Source organism: Lingula anatina, chromosome 7, assembly GCF_051362555.1.
Source record: "Lingula anatina isolate TDL-2025a chromosome 7, LinAna3.0, whole genome shotgun sequence".
NCBI classification, from domain to species: domain Eukaryota; kingdom Metazoa; phylum Brachiopoda; class Lingulata; order Lingulida; family Lingulidae; genus Lingula; species Lingula anatina.
Genome location: NC_141773.1, coordinates 14052907 through 14071819, shown reverse-complemented (window position 1 = coordinate 14071819; position 18913 = coordinate 14052907). Strand labels below are relative to the sequence as shown.

At 36.5% G+C, this 18913-nt stretch overlaps 3 protein-coding genes across 6 annotated transcripts in view; 2 read left to right on the top strand and 1 right to left on the bottom strand.

The window, feature by feature from the left end:
- The first annotated feature begins 1 nt into the window (after position 1).
- LOC106170280 (uncharacterized) lies at positions 2-3658 on the top strand. The gene is made up of 5 exons (XM_013550086.2): positions 2-193; positions 794-871; positions 1351-1385; positions 1645-1866; positions 2259-3658. The coding sequence occupies exons 1-5, from the start codon at positions 142-144 to the stop codon at positions 2385-2387; spliced, it is 516 nt and encodes a 171-aa protein (XP_013405540.2). The 5' UTR covers positions 2-141; the 3' UTR covers positions 2388-3658.
- A 477-nt stretch (positions 3659-4135) lies between these two features.
- Positions 4136-14913, top strand: LOC106170256 (uncharacterized). The gene is made up of 9 exons (XM_013550050.2): positions 4136-4548; positions 8813-8952; positions 9153-9215; positions 9550-9613; positions 9763-9973; positions 10219-10311; positions 10692-10804; positions 11052-11126; positions 11346-14913. Exons 1-9 carry the CDS (start codon positions 4417-4419, stop codon positions 11469-11471), a joined length of 1017 nt encoding a protein of 338 aa, XP_013405504.1. The 5' UTR covers positions 4136-4416; the 3' UTR covers positions 11472-14913.
- Positions 13043-18913, bottom strand: part of LOC106170273 (sodium/potassium-transporting ATPase subunit alpha) — a 22316-nt gene continuing 16445 nt past the window's right edge. For all 4 annotated transcript variants that reach the window (XM_087018474.1, XM_013550067.2, XM_087018475.1 and 1 more), the window contains 8 exons: positions 18667-18803; positions 18141-18358; positions 17609-17865; positions 17178-17272; positions 16685-16859; positions 16073-16203; positions 15715-15816; positions 13043-15486 (listed from right to left, as the gene is read on the bottom strand). In XM_087018474.1, coding sequence (XP_086874600.1) covers positions 15366-15486; positions 15715-15816; positions 16073-16203; positions 16685-16859; positions 17178-17272; positions 17609-17865; positions 18141-18358; positions 18667-18803 — 1236 coding nt within the window. In that variant the 3' untranslated portion in view covers positions 13043-15365. The remainder of the gene's footprint in view (positions 15487-15714; positions 15817-16072; positions 16204-16684; positions 16860-17177; positions 17273-17608; positions 17866-18140; positions 18359-18666; positions 18804-18913) is intronic.

The following is an 18913-nucleotide window of genomic DNA, read 5'->3' as shown; positions in this document are numbered from 1 at the left end:
ATTCTATGACGTCATACCCAAACATTGATGACTCACAAACTCCAGTTATTTACTTGTGCAGATATTTCGCAACCAAAACGTACATAAGTACACGCACTTTCTCTATTTTGTCATATCCACCTGTGCCAGAGTGAAAAGAAGATGCCACTTTTCGGAAAGAAGAAAGACAACGAGAAAAAATCTCCGCCTCAAGGTAAACTTTTAGTGCACTTGTTGGAAACAATTGACTTCACAACCATACTCATAATTGAACTTTGGTCTTGACATTCTTCATTTCTTGTCCAAATTCCTACAGTTTTGTCTTCTAATCTCATGAAGATTTTATGTTTTTCATGCCTAAGAACTTCCAAGCAAAGCATATTCGTACATGCTAGTTTTTATAGTGTGAATTTATAGCGCCATTTAAACATTCTAGTCAGTAAAAAATTCCTTGATCATAATAATTAATATGGGTCTGGTGAAGGTTTAAATTTAACAGCTCTCAGTTACTAGATATGAAAATTTTATTTAATATACGTGAATAAATGTACTTCACTCTCAGGTTGTCTGTCACTACATGGATGTAAATTAAACAATCATTGTGTGAAGTGAGTTTAATTACCTATTTGAAGAAAGAGAAATTTTGCACTTCCTGCTTTCTTTGAGATACAAGGTACAAGTTGTTGTTCTTCAGCTTATCTTTTACCGTGGTCAAGGAATTATGTGGTACACTGCGCTATAATTCCCTGCTTTGATTCAAACAGAGTTATTTATTACTAAATATCAAGTGTTAATTGTTGTTTTTTGTTTTTAGGCTACCCAACACAGCCAGCTTATCCCACACAGAGTTATCCAACACAGCCCTCCTATAACCCAACATACCAACAACAAGGTAGAGAAATGAAAAAACAGATTGGCCTGAATGAAAATGCTTGAATGTGTCAATTTTTTAACGATGACTGTTGTTGGTTTCCTTGTAACTATATAACCATATTTGAATTATGACAGCAAGCAGGGCTTGACATTAAATGTGGCCCACTGGCCCTGGGCCAGTGAAAACCAACCTAGGGCCATTGAATCGATGGGGTCACTGGCCCAAAGTGCAAGTAAAATATCATGTGCCAAATCATCCTTGCAATATTTACCGATATCTTGGGCCAGTGTCGAAAAAAGTTAGTGTCAAGCCCTGGCAAGATCAGTTTGATTTGGACATTATCTGTTATATGTACGTAGGCTTGCTTTTCTAGCCTATTAGAAAACATTTTACTAGTTAAGCTAACAGTTCCAGTTTCATTAAGACACACATAAACTTTATAAGCCGTTTTGTAAGTACTAGTTCGTGAATTCTAAAATAGTAATTGATTGTTTCAGGTGCAGTTGGAGGTGCCCCACCACCATACACAGCAGTAAGTGTAAATTATGATTATTATATTGTTGGTAAATTTTAACTAGGTCTATTAGGTAAATTTAAAAATTATTCCATATTGCATGAGTGTGTTTATCTGCGTTTGATTGAAATTCACAGTCAGGAATCACCAAGTTTAAACTTTTTCTCAGATTTAACAGATTAAACATTTTTGAGACTTCTTTTTTTTTTACAAATAAATGCCCATTTTTCTGTTACAAAATCTGATCTTACTAAAACCTTACTACCACTTTACTCAGGCACCCCCACCAGGTCATGCAGTGCAAGGTCAAGGTCAACCACCTCAATACCAGCCTCAAGGTCAAGGCCAACCAGCTCAGTACCAGCCTCAATATTACCAGCCTGCCCATGGCCAGCAGCCCATTTACCAACCACCAGCATCTATGGGACAAACTATGGTAGTCCAAGGTGGCTTTGATCCTGGTGCTAGGTTTGGGCCTGGGACAACTGCTAACATCCCAGTAAGTCTTGTTTTCTGAATCTCAAAATTAGACCACTCCTTGGTGTTCTGATATCATTTGTACGATGTAAAGTTTGCGTTAGGTTTTTAGGTTGTTTTGACAGGACTTATTTTAAAACTTATTTGGATTCTTTTACTTTCAAGAATGTTTAAATAATGTTCATGAGACCTTTTGTTTTGGTTTACTTAAAATAAAATGGGAAATTTTAAGCTATAGAAAAGTAAATTTTACTTTGTCCATATTACTTAATATGGAAACTTGTCTGGCATTAATGATCTATATATATCAAATGAGGCAACTGATATGCTTCAAACTTTTTAAGGCCAGGTGGATTAGATTTGATTGAATATTCACGATTTTTTGATATGCACTTTTTTCCTCTCTTATTTTAGCCACCACCTCCTGGCTGTGCCCCAAATGCTGCCCAAATGGGAGCTATTCAAGGACAAAATGTGATTGTTACTCAAAGGGAAGGAAACTGGTTTTCAGGGGGCTCTGATGGGGGCTACACAGTTTGGTAACAGATATTTATAGGCATGAGGAGTGAAAAGACAAAGAAGAGGAGAGGGACAGTGAATTCAGTTTTGGCTATTGGTTAGCTTTTGTATTTTATTTTTTTATGAGGAAAAGATAGGAATTGGTGCATTTTACAAAAAAAAAAAAAAAAAAAAAAAAAACTTGAAATCTCTTTGATATGGAGATATTTCTCATCTGCAGTAATACTGGATGTTCTGAGGTACAGTGTTTGATGGTTATGTCATCCTATAACTTATTCTGTATTATTGGCATTTCATATGCTGTACCCTTTTGAGCAGCCATTTGGCATGTCGGACAGAGTCAAATTATGTGTACTTAAGGGCCCAGTAAAAATAAAAGAGACTTCAATAACTGTGTTTTCATCTGTGGAATTTACACTAACTGTTCAATATGAAAAATTATGTTAACATATCAACAGGATATAGTTTTGTCTGAAACATGTGATATGAAGTGACAAACTACTCGAGCACTTACATATGTTCATCTGGTTGCATGTCAGTTATCTCTTACAACTGAAAGTAATGCACTGTAGAATTTGGTCAGTAGGTAAGAGATGGGTATTTTACCGACTTCAGAAATCGTGTAGAATGATGTCGGTGAAGAATAATGATAGATAAACTTACTCTGTGATTTTAAAAAATTATGTATGTAAATAATGATGTACGTTTGTTCAGCTCTAACAAAATATACTCAGCAAGGGAAGGCCAAGTCCAGATGATGGATTATAGATTGACTTATAGAAAAATCTAAGTCATGATTGATGAATTGATTGATTGGTCATTAGTAAATAGTCTTTCACAGGTGGTAAATTTTAGTGGTACAAACTTTCAAAAGGGGGAGGGGTGCAGATTGGTTTTTTAAAACTCCTCAAATATCCTTCCATCATAGTGTTGGTTTCATTGGTAAACTGACATCGATTTAGACTTCTTTGTGTATATATACCCTATGTAAATATATATAACCTAGACAAAAAACTAAATTATATCAGGATTATTTGAGACTTAAAATTTTTATGTATATCTGGTAGGCTAGCATCATGTATTTTATACCGTAAGGTTTGTGAAAAAGACATGATGTTGGAATTAGACCTAGCATTTGCTTGTGGCATGAATTAATATGGTAATTGATTCATCATTCATTATTACATTTAAATGTCATCCACAGAATACTATAGTCTTGTTGCCATAATCAATGTACTGTATTCAGTGATGTCTTGTATTTAGATGTTCATAATAAAGATATTTTACTAGAAAAAGATTTTTTAATTGATAAAAGGGTGCTTCAAAGAATTAAACAAAATCCAGGCAATCTGAGTTCTTTTATTAGTTTTACTAGAGGTGACCAAGAAGGGGTGTTGGGAGAGGAGAGAATTTCCATTATTAAGAAAATGTTTTCCATATTTTGGTGTTCTAGCTGACACTCACAGACCCTTTTACTTTCTAAGCATGCTTAGAAAGTAAAAGTTTGGGTAGACGCAGCACCCCCCCAACACACACACACACACACACACCATCCAACATGCACACACACCGGTAATTGAACTGGAGTCACTCTGTTAATGCCATTCATAAACTTGAAACGAGAATTTTCAGCCGTATCGCGCATGTGTAATGTACAGATCGTGACAAGTCCTGACAGGTAGGCCATATAGTGTGTCCAAATGTGGGTCCGTGACGTTGGTCACGTCGACCTTCACTTTTGTTTTCAAGGTGACCTTGTCGGACATTACGCAACTGCGCACGCGCAATAAGATGGATTTCCCCACTGACATGCTATTTTTAGTATGTCTGGTTGCGGAAACGTGCTTACGTTTTCTCTGAAAAGCGGCAAGCTCGTTTATATGTTTCGTCAGCGGTGTTACACAAGCCATTTATTGAGAAGAAATCGGGACGACTAGTTTGAAGAGTGACTATACAACTAGAAGGATATTGGTCGATCAGTTGGAAGAAAAGTTTAATTAATATTTTAATTGCAAGATTATACTTTTTTAATAGTGAAAAATAAGCAAACGGAATGGCCGTAGCTGGATTAAGACTTATGTATCACGGTCTCAGTCAGCCGGGGGTGATGTCTAAACTCACTCATCATGGTGCTGATATCGGCGTTAGCGCAGTGAAGACGGCAGTGACGAGAACTTGGGCATTGGTAAGTGATTTGCAGTGCTTTTAATTTCTGACTTTGTAACTACCACCCAGATAGCAAGAAGGCGTTGGCCCGACGCTGGGCCAACGTCGGCATGGTTGGCCTTACGACGTCAGGCCAACGTCGTAAGGCCGACCAGTACACTGGGCCGACGTCGGGCCAGCGACGGTGCCGGCGTCGGGCCGACGTCCGTGCTCATCGGCCATCTGTTGGCCCGACGTCGGCCCAACGTCGTTTTGCCGACCAGCTGACGTTGGCCCGATGGTGGGCCGACGTTGGCCCGATGGTGGGTAATGGTTGGCCCGATGGTGGCCCAGCATCAGGGTTATGACGTTGGTACGATGTTGGCCCAATGTAATTATGCCATCCAGCTTATTGGCCCTACGTAGGCCCAAAATTACCTTTTTTTTTTTTGTTCCAAAGTAAGTGATTAATTGACTTAACGAAATTATAAGTAAAAACAACAACACTTTGTCTGTCTCCAACACAAATATATTCTTTATTATATCATAGTGGTGATTTCATGGCCAAATTTCATCGCTGAAAATTCCTACTTTAGATAAAGTCTGAAAATTATATTAACTGAATATTTAATTAGTTACATAAAAGTTATATATGAATGAACCTTATATTAACCCTATACATTAAGTTCTACAGGATGTTTTCAGTTTTAAAAGGCCTGAATCACTTTATTTATGGCTTCATTTTTAGTTAAAGTTAAAATCTGTTCAATTATGTTAAAATTATATGTGTGTCTGTGTGTGTGTGTGTGACCAAATCAACAGTAAATACAGTGTCAATACATTTAATAAAAAAGAAACTTGTCTTTTTGTACAAAACAATGTAAGTTTAAAATAACAACACTGCAAAAGGGCAAATATTCAGACACTAAACAGGGGCAAATGTCACTTATATACATTTTTTTTACAAAACAAAGCTGCTCATCGAATCTGAACTAACACAAAAATACCAAAATTGTAATTAATTCTGCATGTACAATGGGTTCAAGGAGGAAAAATATTTTTGCACACTTTAACCTAAATAATATTATACATTGTCATTTTTAAACTAATTCAAACATCATTAATAATCATAATCACAAATCACTGTAGTTCTGTAATGAATAAATCTTGAATAATGAATGAAAAAAAAACTTTGTTTTTTAGATGATGGAGAGTTATAATAAAATTATAAATAACCATGCAGTAACTGTTTCAATGTATTCAACTTGCATGCTGGGTACATACATATAAACTGAAAAAGAATTATGTATACCCTAGCATAGATATAGATGTACAATAAAAAGAGAATTACATGTGCACAAAGACAAACCCCAGTATATTGTTGATGCTTTTGAATTAAATTACATCACAATTCAAATCACTCAATGAATTGAACCAGTTTGCAACGCTTGTGCTTTTTTCATATTCATAACACTAAGAAATGATACATCCGGCTCCTTGACAAGCTAATAATAATTAAAGGATTTAACAATGGAACAAGTAACTCTATTAAGTTAACAACAGTTTATTCAAATGTCAAGTCAAAACACAACATCCCTTCCTTTCTTGGAGAGAAACGGTCCTTTCAAAAATATGCTAATTGACAGTTCACTCTTTAAATTGTCTTTTCAAACATTTGCAGAATAACATATGACCTCCAACTATAATTCTTTTAACCACACTGAAAATTCTCAAATCTAATCAACTCATATCAAACCCCATGTCCTTTCACTACTACAAATTCCACATGGTCTCTTCCTTTACCTGCCTATATGTCACATTCAAATGTTCCCTTCACTTTTAAAGATTTCTCAGACGTGTATGAATAATACTGTTTGTTTTGTGGTCCTCCACAAGAGCCTGAGCCACATTTATTTTTCTTATTTTCATTTTTATTATTATTTTTTTTTCTTTTATTTTATTTATTTTTTTTTTATTTCAGCATTCCCCATGTATTTTCATCAATGATATTAAAATATGCACCTGAATCTGGTAATACACTGAGATCAACGCCGCCTATCTCTATTTCCACCATATTTGGCATGTCTGTGTATATTGCATTGGTTCCCACACCAAATGTATATGCACCCCTGGATTATCATGTTCATAACTGTCATTTACATGAACAATAGTTTCAGTTTTGCAGACTTTTGCAAAGTGATCCAACGTTCCATGTTTTCTCAGTCGGGGGGTTTCTACTTCGTTTTTCATGTCTGAACTCGTGGTGTTTAGACTGAGTTGGTTTGTTAAATGACTTCGGTTTCACCATACTCACAGTTTCTGGTGTTCCACTTTCATTTAAAGCGTTATTCATGTTTCTCACCTGTGTAACAGTGTTTGAGAGAGTCCTGAAAATATCTTGTACAGTACACCTGTCCCTGCTGAATGCAACATAAGCGCGCGTCTCCTCTGACATGTATTTTTAATTTTCTGTCTTTGTTCATTATTCATTCCGTCCGTTGGTTCTGAAACGATCAATCCTTTTCCGTCAGCGAAGAGTTTAAAACTGTAAAGCCAGCGCGTCCAGCGTGGCCCTAATGTCTCCCGCTCCGGACTTCTGTACGGTTCGAATTTCGTAATTTCACATTTTTCCTCCATTTTCTCAAAGAAAGTTGGCTCACAGTTTTGCACTAGAGTTAATCCTCGTCGCCAGTGTTGATGTCTTCGAATTAAATCGCATCACGAATCAAATCACTCGACGAATTGTATTGGTTTGATACGCTTGTGCTTTTTTCATATCCATAACTCTAAGAAACGCTACATCCGGGTCCTTGACCGGCTTATCATAAAAGGCGGAATTTTAAAAAAGCGGAACGAGTAGCTCTAACAAATTAACAGTTCATTCAAATGTCAAGTCAAATTAAACAAATAGTGGATTAATGAGGGGATTTTGAAAAAAAGAGAGAAAGAGATTGAGATAAATTAAATCAAAATTGATCAAATGATGTTAGTTCAATGCATTCAGCTCACTGGTCAACAAAAAAAAAAAAATAAATAAAAAATAAAAAATAAAAATAAAAATGATAAAAATAAATAAAAAAATGACATCATATATTGGCTTGATGGCGGTTTGACATGAAATTAAAAAAGACTGGTCCAACATAAGTTTAATGCTTAAAAAATGACGTTGGCCCTACATTGGATCAACGACAAAAAATGATGTTGGTCCTACATTGGCCCAACGTTGGCCCTACATCGGATCAACGTCAAAAAAAGGACGTTGGCCCGATGTTGGCCCAACGACGGCAGGCCAACGTCAACAGTGCCAACGTTGGCCCAACGTTGGCCCGATGGCGGCATGCCAATGCCGACCAAGTGCCAACGGTGCCGACGTTGGCCCAACGTCATCTTGCTATCTGGGCAGTAATCTGTAGCTTATACGTACGTGTAGGATCTTGTGTTATTTTATTCAGATTGCAAAGTATGCGTGTTAAGCCTTTAGGGTTGTTAATGTACACACATGGGTCAGTTTTGGTTATAGAATAATAGCGATAATAATTGTCGGCTGCAGATTCCTGATAAACATGTTATGACGTCCGTCTGCATGCTATACGTTCGGACGCGCTGACCCGGATGGACGACAGGTTAGACTGTTGAGCTTTAGGTAGTTTAATTCCTCTATCCGGTATCAGAATATTTCACCTGTGCGTCATATACGGCGCCGTAGACACATGACTCCGGAAAACGGATATGACTACTGAGTAATAATGAAAACGGACGTAAAAATTGATGTGAAATCAAAAAATAGTGACATTTTATATTACACCATCTCTGGCAAGTAAATGCTTTCCGAAGTAACATAAATTATGGTTTATTCTCCCGTTGTGTAAGGCAGTGCAAACGTATCGATCTTATGGCGTTTGTACCAGTATTGACTTTGCGATAATGAAATTGTAGGCTGACGTCATTGCCAAGATGATCATAATAAATCTACTTAATGATATAACATGATAATTACATAATCATCTGGATAACGTTTCACTTATGTCATATGCATTATTAAAACGCGGAGGACAACAACCTAATGTATCCACAATTTTTTTCTCATTATTTAAACTTACCTTTGGTAAAAGATTTATTTGTATGTAAAGCTAGAATTTGATCTCAAAGAAAATACTAAACAGATAATTTTTTTTGATATTCTTTTACAAATATATACATTTCTTTTTTCCTCCACATTAATGTTTTACCATTAAATTCGTCATGTAAGGTATTCTTTTTGTATTTTTTTTTTACTTATATAGTAAATGACATATTAATTACAGCAATTTCCCAAAAGATTGAACTCCACCCAGGCATACAACTCACAGGTGAAGGAAAACTACGCAAAAGAGGCTGAGAACAAAATAAACAAAACAAACAAAATAAACGAGGTCCCACAGTTGCAAAGCATAGATCACTTCAGGTAATAGCTTAACAAAATTAGTAACTAAATATATGCATGTTGGATAACTAGTATTTAACATTGTAAATCCTGTCAATTTGCCAAATATTTAATTCAGAGAAGAAGAGATCCTATTCATTTAATTTTCCTTTTATATTTTTATAAATTAACTATGGGCCACTGGAATTTATACTCACTTTGAAACATTTGTTTCATTGTAGATCAAGTAAGGCACAAAAACAAGGCAAAGACAATGGAGCTTATATATTACCTCACCCTATATGGTATGTACATACTAGTAGTTGCATGTAATTATAGATGTTGGTAATTATTGGTCAAGGGTCTAACCCTTTATTTATTGGTTAACCAACACTGTCTTAATACTAGGAACTATGTGTTAATTTATTTTTCGCATTGTCATGCTGACAAAACAGCTGCTGCTCGTGAAGATCTTGAAAGGTCAAAATGTAAATGGTATGAATTACATGAAGATAAGGGTATTTTTGGAACCCTGTGAACAATATTTAACCTTAGTGTAACTGTTTTTGATTAACAAAAACCCTTACTTGATTATGTACATGGATGATTTTCTTATCAACCCTATTATTTTAATTCCAGGAGTGAGGAAGAGCTAAATTCAGTGGAAATAACACACAGGGTGCCAGAGAATTTTACAGACAAGGTACGGACTTCGTTTGAACTTTGATATCTTTTCTTACCAACTCATATTCACTGAAGTTTTAGTGAAAGTTATCACTTACTTTGAACAAAAGTTAACATTTGGGAGCCAAATATATTTATCAGTAAAGCTCTTTATTATTATTATTCCAGGCTGCATTTTACAGTGTGAAAATTCTACGAAACAGCTTTGACATTTTCTCTGGCTTCAACTGGAGAAAGAGATCAGAGAAACAGTGGCTGCGACGTATTATTTTCCTGGAAACTGTTGCCGGGGTACCAGGCATGATGGCTGCTATGGTGAGGCATCTGAATTCCTTGAGAAGGATGCAGCGAGATCATGGATGGATACACACACTATTAGGTAGGTTGAAAACAATACATATAATGTTCTTTCTTGTCCAAAGGTAGAATTTTATTTATTTATTTATTTATCATTATTATTATTATTATTATTATTTTTTTGTGGACAATATCATGTTGATGTTTTCAGGCATGTGCTAAATGTTATGGTTGACCTCTAATTATTTTCGGGTTGATTTTTTTACTTTTGTCAAAGCCTCAGAGGGTTACTTTTAATCTTTATTTAATCATAATTTCTCATTACAGAGGAGGCAGAGAATGAGAGAATGCACCTTATGACAGCTCTACAGATAAGAAAACCAGGACTTGCTTTTAGAGGGTGTGTCCTTTTAGCTCAAGGTAAGTTTTCAGAAACTTTTCTAACCTCTTCTATCAGGAACATTTTTTACAATTTTTAAATAGTTAACTTGTTCATTTTGAATGGGGTCCACCTGTTAAAAACCACAGGATCTTACTCTGTTATTTGCATTAAAGTTGTACAGCAATAATGTTGGTTCCATTTTGTTGGAAAGGGTGTGGGGGCCAAAAAAAAAAATAATAAAGTAAAATAACAAATTAAATTACCATTAAGAAAGTCTTCAATTTGTGTCTCTTTCCCCAGTCCAAAACCTCAATAAAAGACTGAATTGTGTGACCCTGTAATGTATTCAATTGTGTGAAGATTGGATCAGCATTTATTCAGATACGGTATCTTTGATTTCTGGTATTTTTGATTTCAGGAGTCTTTGTGAATGTGTTCTTTTTGTCCTACCTAATCAGTCCATATTTCTGCCATCGGTTTGTGGGATATCTGGAGGAAGAAGCTGTGAAAACTTACACAAAATGTTTACAGGTATGGCAAGTCTCATTTCTCACAAATTACCACATCTCAACACAAGAAAACTTCAAACCTCTATCACACCTAACACAATTAGCACATCTCAACACAAATGGGTTTATAACAATTATATTACACCACACCAATCTTTTTGTATAAATTGTGATGCATACACTATATGTACTCAAAAGAAAAAGGTAAAACTTGGTGTATATTTTTCTAGTTATGAGCAAAGCAGGTAACTGTTCCCGTTTTGTTTCAGGACATAGACAGTGGTTCTCTACCTTGGAAAAATTCACCTGCACCACCCATCGCAAAAGATTACTGGCAATTACCGGTGGGTATTTTTTTCACTCCATTTATTTTATTTTTTTTTCTTTTTGATTTTAATTTAAAGTTAATATTAAGTGATATGTCAGTGAGATTAAAAAAAAGTAAATTACTATATTTATTTATTTTTTGAAAAAATGAGCATAAAGTGAAAAACTTGCATGAAAACATGCCTTAGAAGTTAACACTTTGGTTATTCGCTTCACTTGTCTTGTTCCTATTCCAGCCAGATGCCATGATGCGTGATGTCATATTAGCCATCAGAGCAGATGAAGCACATCACCGTGTCGTGAACCACACTTTGGGCTCTTTGAAGGAGGACGAACCTAACCCATATGGACCTGGCAGATAGGGGGCAAGGTTCAAAAGAAAGACTCCTAAAAAAACAGAAGATCAAAATATGAATTGATCAAATGTAAAAAACGATCAGTGCATCTGACCTGGCACACAATACTTACATGTAAGCCACTGATGTGCAAAGCACATGACAGAGGTTAGGTTAAGGCAGAAGAGGCCCTCTTTTCATTTTATATATCCCCAGATTGAGTCGGTGTCCTGTGATAGCTCATGGGTGTGGTGCAGATCTACCAAGTAGAACGTGGTTTGCCTTGTCTATATTTATGACCAGGGGATTTAGACTTAAAAGAACCACTTGGAAAACAGTTCAGAATTGTTGCTCATTTTAAAATATGCTGAAGCTATGACGAATGGCTTCTAATATTTTACCTCATTTCGGCACATTATGGTGCCACATCACTGCCTGTGGGGAATGGGAAGTTATTGGGAGAGGTGGGATAGTTACTCTGCTTTGATCACCTCTTGACTAACAACTTTTACCCATGGTTCTTCATGGCTTTTGTTCTGGTGCTCCCTCAAAAAAGAACTTGGACTAAGTAAAAGTGATAAATGTTCTTAATTGTGTGATACAATTTGCATTATTTTGATGTGTTACCAGGGCAGTATCGGTGGTTAAGCATAATTGTACACATTTATCTTCTCATTTTTTGCCTTGAGTTGCACTTTCTAGTGGTGACATACAGGCACGTTTTTTATATGTAGCGCTTTACAAATATTGCTCAGAATGTTTTAGAATCTCGTGTCACATTTTACATGTACAATTTTATTTATTAAGAAACTTATCAGTTATAAATATTGGTGTCGTATACAGAATATATGTTTGTGCAATTGTATTCAGAATGTGACTTGGATTCTAATTTATTAAACTTAATGGTATAAAGTCTATCTCTCTGTCTGTTATTATTATTATTATTATTATTATTATTATTATTATTATTATTTAAATAAATATTGAATAAATCATTTCCTATAAACCAGAAACATTTTGTGAAGTCATTAAATCAAGAGTGGTTTCCTTTATCATCAAAATGGAATTTCAATTCCTTAATTTTAAATACATAAATATCTTCTAGGCAAATTCTTAATGGTCCCCACCTACTCCTTCGTCACATTTTTCGCATTTTTAAGCCTGCATGCGTGACCTCAAATTTCTTTTTCACAATTAAAGACCTTTAAAGGTTTTTCACTTGGCACGTTTGTGTTATAATCATCAACAACACATCTTGCATCATTTTGATACTTCCCATATCCCTGCACCTTTAAACAAAAATCTCAAACTTGCTTCCTGATACTTGCCACTGCCCTTTAACAATAACATATCCATCTGAAATTTAAGATGTCCACAACCACGAAAATGACTGCATGGGCATCAATTGTCTGCATAGTAATTAAGATACGTAATTTTATAGTCACAAAAATTATTTTTCTTTGTAGCATTTGGAGTGCTTTTGCTTTACCGAACAGAACTACAGAGCAGCTTGCTTTTTCATTTGTCAATATCAATATTTGGATAAAGTAAAGCTCAACCACCTTCAGTGGGATTTCAAAACAAACAACAACCAAAGATTTGGGTGAAAAGAAAATTTAATCATCTCTAATTCTGTCACGAAATACATACATGTACATCATAAATGCAAGTAACAATGCCAGGCTGTTAGAACTACAAATGTATAACTGTTGATTAGTCGAAATGGATATAATCTCTGCTATCACTTCCATTACTGGGCAACCATTCCCTTCTTTATGTCAAAGGACTACGTCTTGCCATTAATCCATGGAACAAAGAAGAGTCCATTTCAACACTTGAGGGGTGCACCATTAGTATAATCATGGTTGAGTATAATTATGGTTAATATTTAATACATTCATATGCACAATGGGCCACAGCTTTCAAACAGGAAAACTTCCAAAAAAAAGATCCCTTATTGGCCTATCCATAATATGTAAAATGGATCTCACAAATATGTCTGACTCAACGCCATTGGCAAGGAAATAACTAGTAAAACATTGCAACATTGAAATACATCTTAAATAATAACCTTCATCAAACAATTACATCCAAAAAGTAGGACCATAACATGAATATAAACCATATCTACAAACTTCACAAAACCTGCAAATGAACAGGGTCTCCAAAAGTCTTTGCATCATCACCACTCAGATTACAACGTTGCATTGATAGAATGTCTAAAAAGCAAACCGGAGCTAAGCCAGTTCCAATTTTCTGTGTGCGTGTCCACAACATTTTAACACTCATTCCTTTCAATGATGCACAGACTTTTCAAGTTCCCTGTACACAAAACAAGTAAATCAGATTCCACATTAGAAATGGACAACAGTTGCAAATTCTCCAAACCCTGCAGTACAAGCAGCATCGAGGGAATTTACAGTCAAATAGACGCCATACCACACTTGATGAGGAAGCCTCACAAATGTCAGTTTAGCAAAGAGTGAACTGGGTTGGGCACCTTAAAAGCACATCCAACAGATGATTTCCTAATCTTGTCAGTTAAACGTGTGGATTGTTCATTTAATGGCTACATGTTTTGGCAATTTGGGCCCTTGTGGCTGTTTATGCTTGGAAGAGTTAGAATGGTCTTCTCTTTCTCATAAAACAAATCCATCCGGCTAACAACATCTCCTTGTACTCAACCCTATTTTATAATTCCATTTCAACTCTGGCAAATCAATGTATAATTTTGTAATTAACTATTCTATCAAATAAGTCCAAATCACACCGGGGAGAAAAAGAGTAATACACAGAGCACTTTCCTCCTATTCAATCCTCAAGATAGTCATTAATTCACTTCTCTTACTCTAAACAGCTGTTCTACTTGTGATCTCTGGTGTGCAAGAGCTTTATAAGTTCATATAAGTGAATATCATTAACAAAAGAGACTTAAATGCATCACAACACACAATCTGCCTTTCATCAGCACGGCTCATATTTGATTAACAGACAGTGAACAAACTTAGTTGTTATTCCTACTTCTATTCAGTACAGAGTAGACATTCATTCGAGAGGATTAGTATGGTCCTATAATGTCTAATAATGTCTACAACAACAACACACGGGGTCATGCCCTTGGCAGACAGAGGTAGTACTCAGTCCAATTGACGTCTTGAATGAAATATAGATGTCACCGTGAGAATGACAGTTCAACATGAGCTCACAGTTGTGCACTCTTAAGTCTAAGTAGATCGTCAACAGTGCATTAAAACCATGTCATCTGTGGGACTGATGTGTTCCTCGTCTGCCAAGGGCTCAAAGGTTAGGACACTTTGTCAAAGCGGCCAATCAAAATACAGTGGATATAATGGTCGCACAAAGAAGAAACAAGAGGAAGAACATTATCGTACTGGAAATTCTTCATGTGAACAGAAACCTTAGAAAAAGTTAGATTCAGAAAATAAGAAAAAGTTGAATTCAGAAAATACATGGGACTTAACTGCAGAATAGGTAAACTGTGAAAATTGAAGAAGGTAGCCAAATGAACCAGAGATGTTAACAGTGTAATTGCAATCAAGTAAAGGTACCGATGAACGATTTTCCTGACATGTGCATACTGTTCTCTAACACTGGAGAGCAGCCGTCTAGAGACACTGGCTAAGACCCACCACATGGAGGCTGCAAAAGCCCAGCAGAAATCAGACAGGTGTGCTCCAATGTGAGAGATGACTTTGTCTACACAGGGTATAGGACACCTGGCAATCTCTGACAGTAACTGTTTATAGCCATTACTATGTAAATTCAAATCCAAATCTGGTGTAGTATCATCCTCCCCTTGATTGGAGGAAATTGTATTTCTGCAGTCTATTATACTATAATAATTGTTAGTGTAAGTAGCTCTTGGTGTGTACTGTGCACTCTGAACGTTGCGTCTCCGTTCTAGTAGTAGGTTTCTTGTTCTATGAATCCCCCTGGGCTTCGACGCATGAAAAAACGACGAGCTTCGTCGTAGATCCAGATGGCGGCGCTGAAAGGGAATGCTGGGAGCCACCACATGAAGCTGAAATTGGAAGAAAATGTTTTCAAAAGAAAATCCAGAAAACAAATGCATCATACAATATAAATTATTATTTAAAAGGACTCTGTGAATATTTGTAGTGTTTATTTCCAAATCCTGTATATGGTACCCTAAGAACTATTTCAACTCAAATATTACTCAACAGGAGAAAACATACAGTGAGTGAAGAAAGTAAAACCATATAAGACCCACATCTTAACCATTACTTACCGAAGGGGGAACATGCGTAAACCCTTGTCTAAACCCGGACAATAGCTGAGGAAAGCGGCGAGGCAGGTCTCGAAGAAAAGGGCAAACGTCATGTAGTGGTTGCTGTAAAAAACAGAAAAACAACACATCAGTATTATATATTTATTTCAATGTATATGTACAAAATATAATCACAGCATTGAAATATAAAAATTTAAAGGAAAAAAAAATATGACATTTGCCCAAGCCATTATTGACTTTTGAAACAATTGTTATCACAAAGTGATAAAAAAAACAAACTATTTTTTAATAACTATTTATGGCCTGGCACTTTCTACACATCCCAATATCTTCCAACACCCCAGCCACTTGCACTCACCTCATGCCTTGTTCCACGATGGAGTTTCTCCTGGTTTTACAGATGATCAGATCAGCCCACTGCACTATGACAATGGTGATGAAGAAAGCAGTGTGGCACGTGTACTCCAGCATCTTCCTCTGGGCGTAGGTCTGGCCAGTGAAAAAAAGTTGTAAAATATCAAATAACCCTTGCATTGTGGCATACATATAGCAATGAAGTATAATTTATTCCATAACCCATAAACAACATACAATGGCATAAATCTAGACTGATAAAGAACTCCTTCTCGTAAACCAGAAGAAAATAGCACACTGTAGCAATATGTAATCTGGCACACAACCTATGCAAAACGGCACAGGTATGGACATAACATGATTTCAAATCAACAGAAATGCAAATAATTTATTTACTATTTGCCAGACACACATGCAAGGCAACACAATGCAATGCCTCAAAAGACATCCTATATTTTAAATGACAGCTGGATGGCTGGTAAAATTTTTTTGGGGAATAACAGTATATTTGTAGTTAGACTCTCTGTTAATGGGTAACCAAATTACAGATCAACATTTCGGACTTTCAATCCTGGGGAAATCCTTGGACACAATGAACTAAAAAGGTGTCACTGACCCACTCCTGTCCGTAGGAGTCCTCCAGGTCATTGATACTCTTGGAGTCCCACTCCTTACGGATGCCAATCAGGTGGTTGGGCCAGAACCCATTCTCTCCCATGATGACAAAGTAGGTGAAGAAGCCAGCTGAGGCCTGCATCATACCAATCTGACCATAGGCCATACTGATCAACCTGAGAAATAATGGGACATTTTTTTTTGTTAAATGCTGGTCCATACTGTTTCATATCTATAATTCAATGTCCACAATATTTATTTATTTTGTATTATTAATCTTAAGTCTATTTTTTTAAACATAATTCCTCATTATCTTTTTAACTATTTTACATGCCTATCCACATTGTATTCCCCTTATCAAGTCTATTCATAATCTTCTCTCTTTTTTTATTCTCCATTATTAATGTCAATTCTTCTATTTTCAAACCCCTATGAATAACCTGAGAGAAAAGAAAACCTTTGATTCTGCCAAAACGGCACTGATCAAACCTCACCTCTGGTTGACAAGCTTGTCGTGCTTGGGATCACGAGGCTGACGTTTCATGATGTCACTCTCTGCTTTCTCGTAGGCAAGGGAGATAGCTGGCACCTGGGGGTGAAGAATGAATACTTTTTTTAAGGGGGGAAAAATGAATAATCATTTATGTCAAAGACTTATATAGAATCATCACTCGGGAAGTCCTCGTTTTGCACTGTCACATTCACATATCCCAATACAAATAGTGCATTTTAACCATAATGATATAAAAAGTTAAAAGTTTGAATAGAAACACTGCAAAGTTTATGATAGTTGACCTGCAGGTGTACTTTCACTCCTCATGATGTGCTTATTTTTATGAAAATGCAAAAGATGGCGATGATGTGCCTTAAACTCTTCATCCATTGTTTCTGACCAACCACTGAAAAACCACACAACCGCACTCACCATGTCAGTACCCAAGTCAATACACAGGATGGTAATAGTACCCAGAGGTAGAGGGATGTCCAAACAGATGAAGAACAGGAAAGGGGTGATCTCGGGAATGTTAGAGGTTAGAGTGTATGCGATGGACTTCTTTAAGTTGTCAAAGATCAGTCTTCCTTCCTCCACGCCTGTCACAATGGAGGCAAAGTTGTCGTCCAGCAGAACCATGTCAGCTGCCTGCTTACTGACGTCACTGCCAGCAATACCCATAGCAACACCTAATAGAGAAGTAAAATATACATGGTTCATAGAATGGTCAAAACAACTTACACCAAAATACAGTCTTTACCAACTGAAACTTTTTGGCTTATTTGATCCAGATTATAGGTCTGACCTTACTCTTTGTCAAATAGGACAATCATTTTAGTTGACTCCTGATAATTTATCCAAGGTCATATTAGACACATGAATAATTAAATCCTAAGCATAAGACCAAGTCTGGACTTCAGATCTTTTATGAAACTGGACCCAAATCCAGCTTCCAGTCACTCACCAATATCAGCCTTCTTCAGGGCGGGAGAGTCGTTGACACCATCCCCTGTCACGGCCACAATGGCGCCTTGGCGCTGACAACCTTCCACGATGATCAGCTTCTGCTGGGGTGAGGTACGGGCAAACACAATCTCCGTGTGGTTGCGCAGGATCTCGTCGATCTGGAATGGGGTCATGTCTCTCAGGTCCATACCATGGACGACACAGGCCTTGGCACGGCTGGAAGTACAGATTAAAACAGATGTGAAAATGGAACGGTATGCTATATGTTGCATCTTTAGAAATTAAGTCAAGGTATGGTAACCATTGCAAACGCTAAGTTACTCAGTGCAACTGGAGAGAGAGAGAGAGAGACAGAGAGAGCGAAAGAGCTTGCATGAGTGAATAAGGCAGGGGAAACCATAAAACTGATATCACAATCACATGCCAAAATTTACAGAATACTGCAGAGGTTTCAGTAAAATTTTATTTGAAGATTTATACTCACTTCAAAGAAATCACTTTCACAAAGCTAAATTCCAACCTACCTTGGGTCCACCTCACTGACTGGGATTCCTTCACGTGCTGCAATGTCTTCCACAGTCTCGTTGCCTTCAGAGATGATACCGACACCCTTGGCGATGGCCTTGGCTGTGATAGGATGGTCACCTGTCACCATGATAACCTAGAATACAAGACAAGAAGACATGGTATTTTGGCCGTCTTATTGCACCTGCCAGTGAATTTTAGATCCTCTCATACAGAACCTGTTAGTGTCGTTTACATTTCCTCATT

Coding starts and splice junctions, on each gene's coding strand:
- LOC106170280 (XM_013550086.2), top strand. CDS start 142: ATGCCACTTTTCGGAAAGAAGAAAGACAACGAGAAAAAATCTCCGCCT. Junction 872..1,350: donor CCCAACATACCAACAACAAG/GTAGAGAAATGA, acceptor TGATTGTTTCAG/GTGCAGTTGGAGGTGCCCCA. Junction 1,867..2,258: donor GGACAACTGCTAACATCCCA/GTAAGTCTTGTT, acceptor CTCTTATTTTAG/CCACCACCTCCTGGCTGTGC.
- LOC106170256 (XM_013550050.2), top strand. CDS start 4,417: ATGGCCGTAGCTGGATTAAGACTTATGTATCACGGTCTCAGTCAGCCG. Junction 9,974..10,218: donor ATGGATACACACACTATTAG/GTAGGTTGAAAA, acceptor TTCTCATTACAG/AGGAGGCAGAGAATGAGAGA. Junction 10,805..11,051: donor CTTACACAAAATGTTTACAG/GTATGGCAAGTC, acceptor GTTTTGTTTCAG/GACATAGACAGTGGTTCTCT.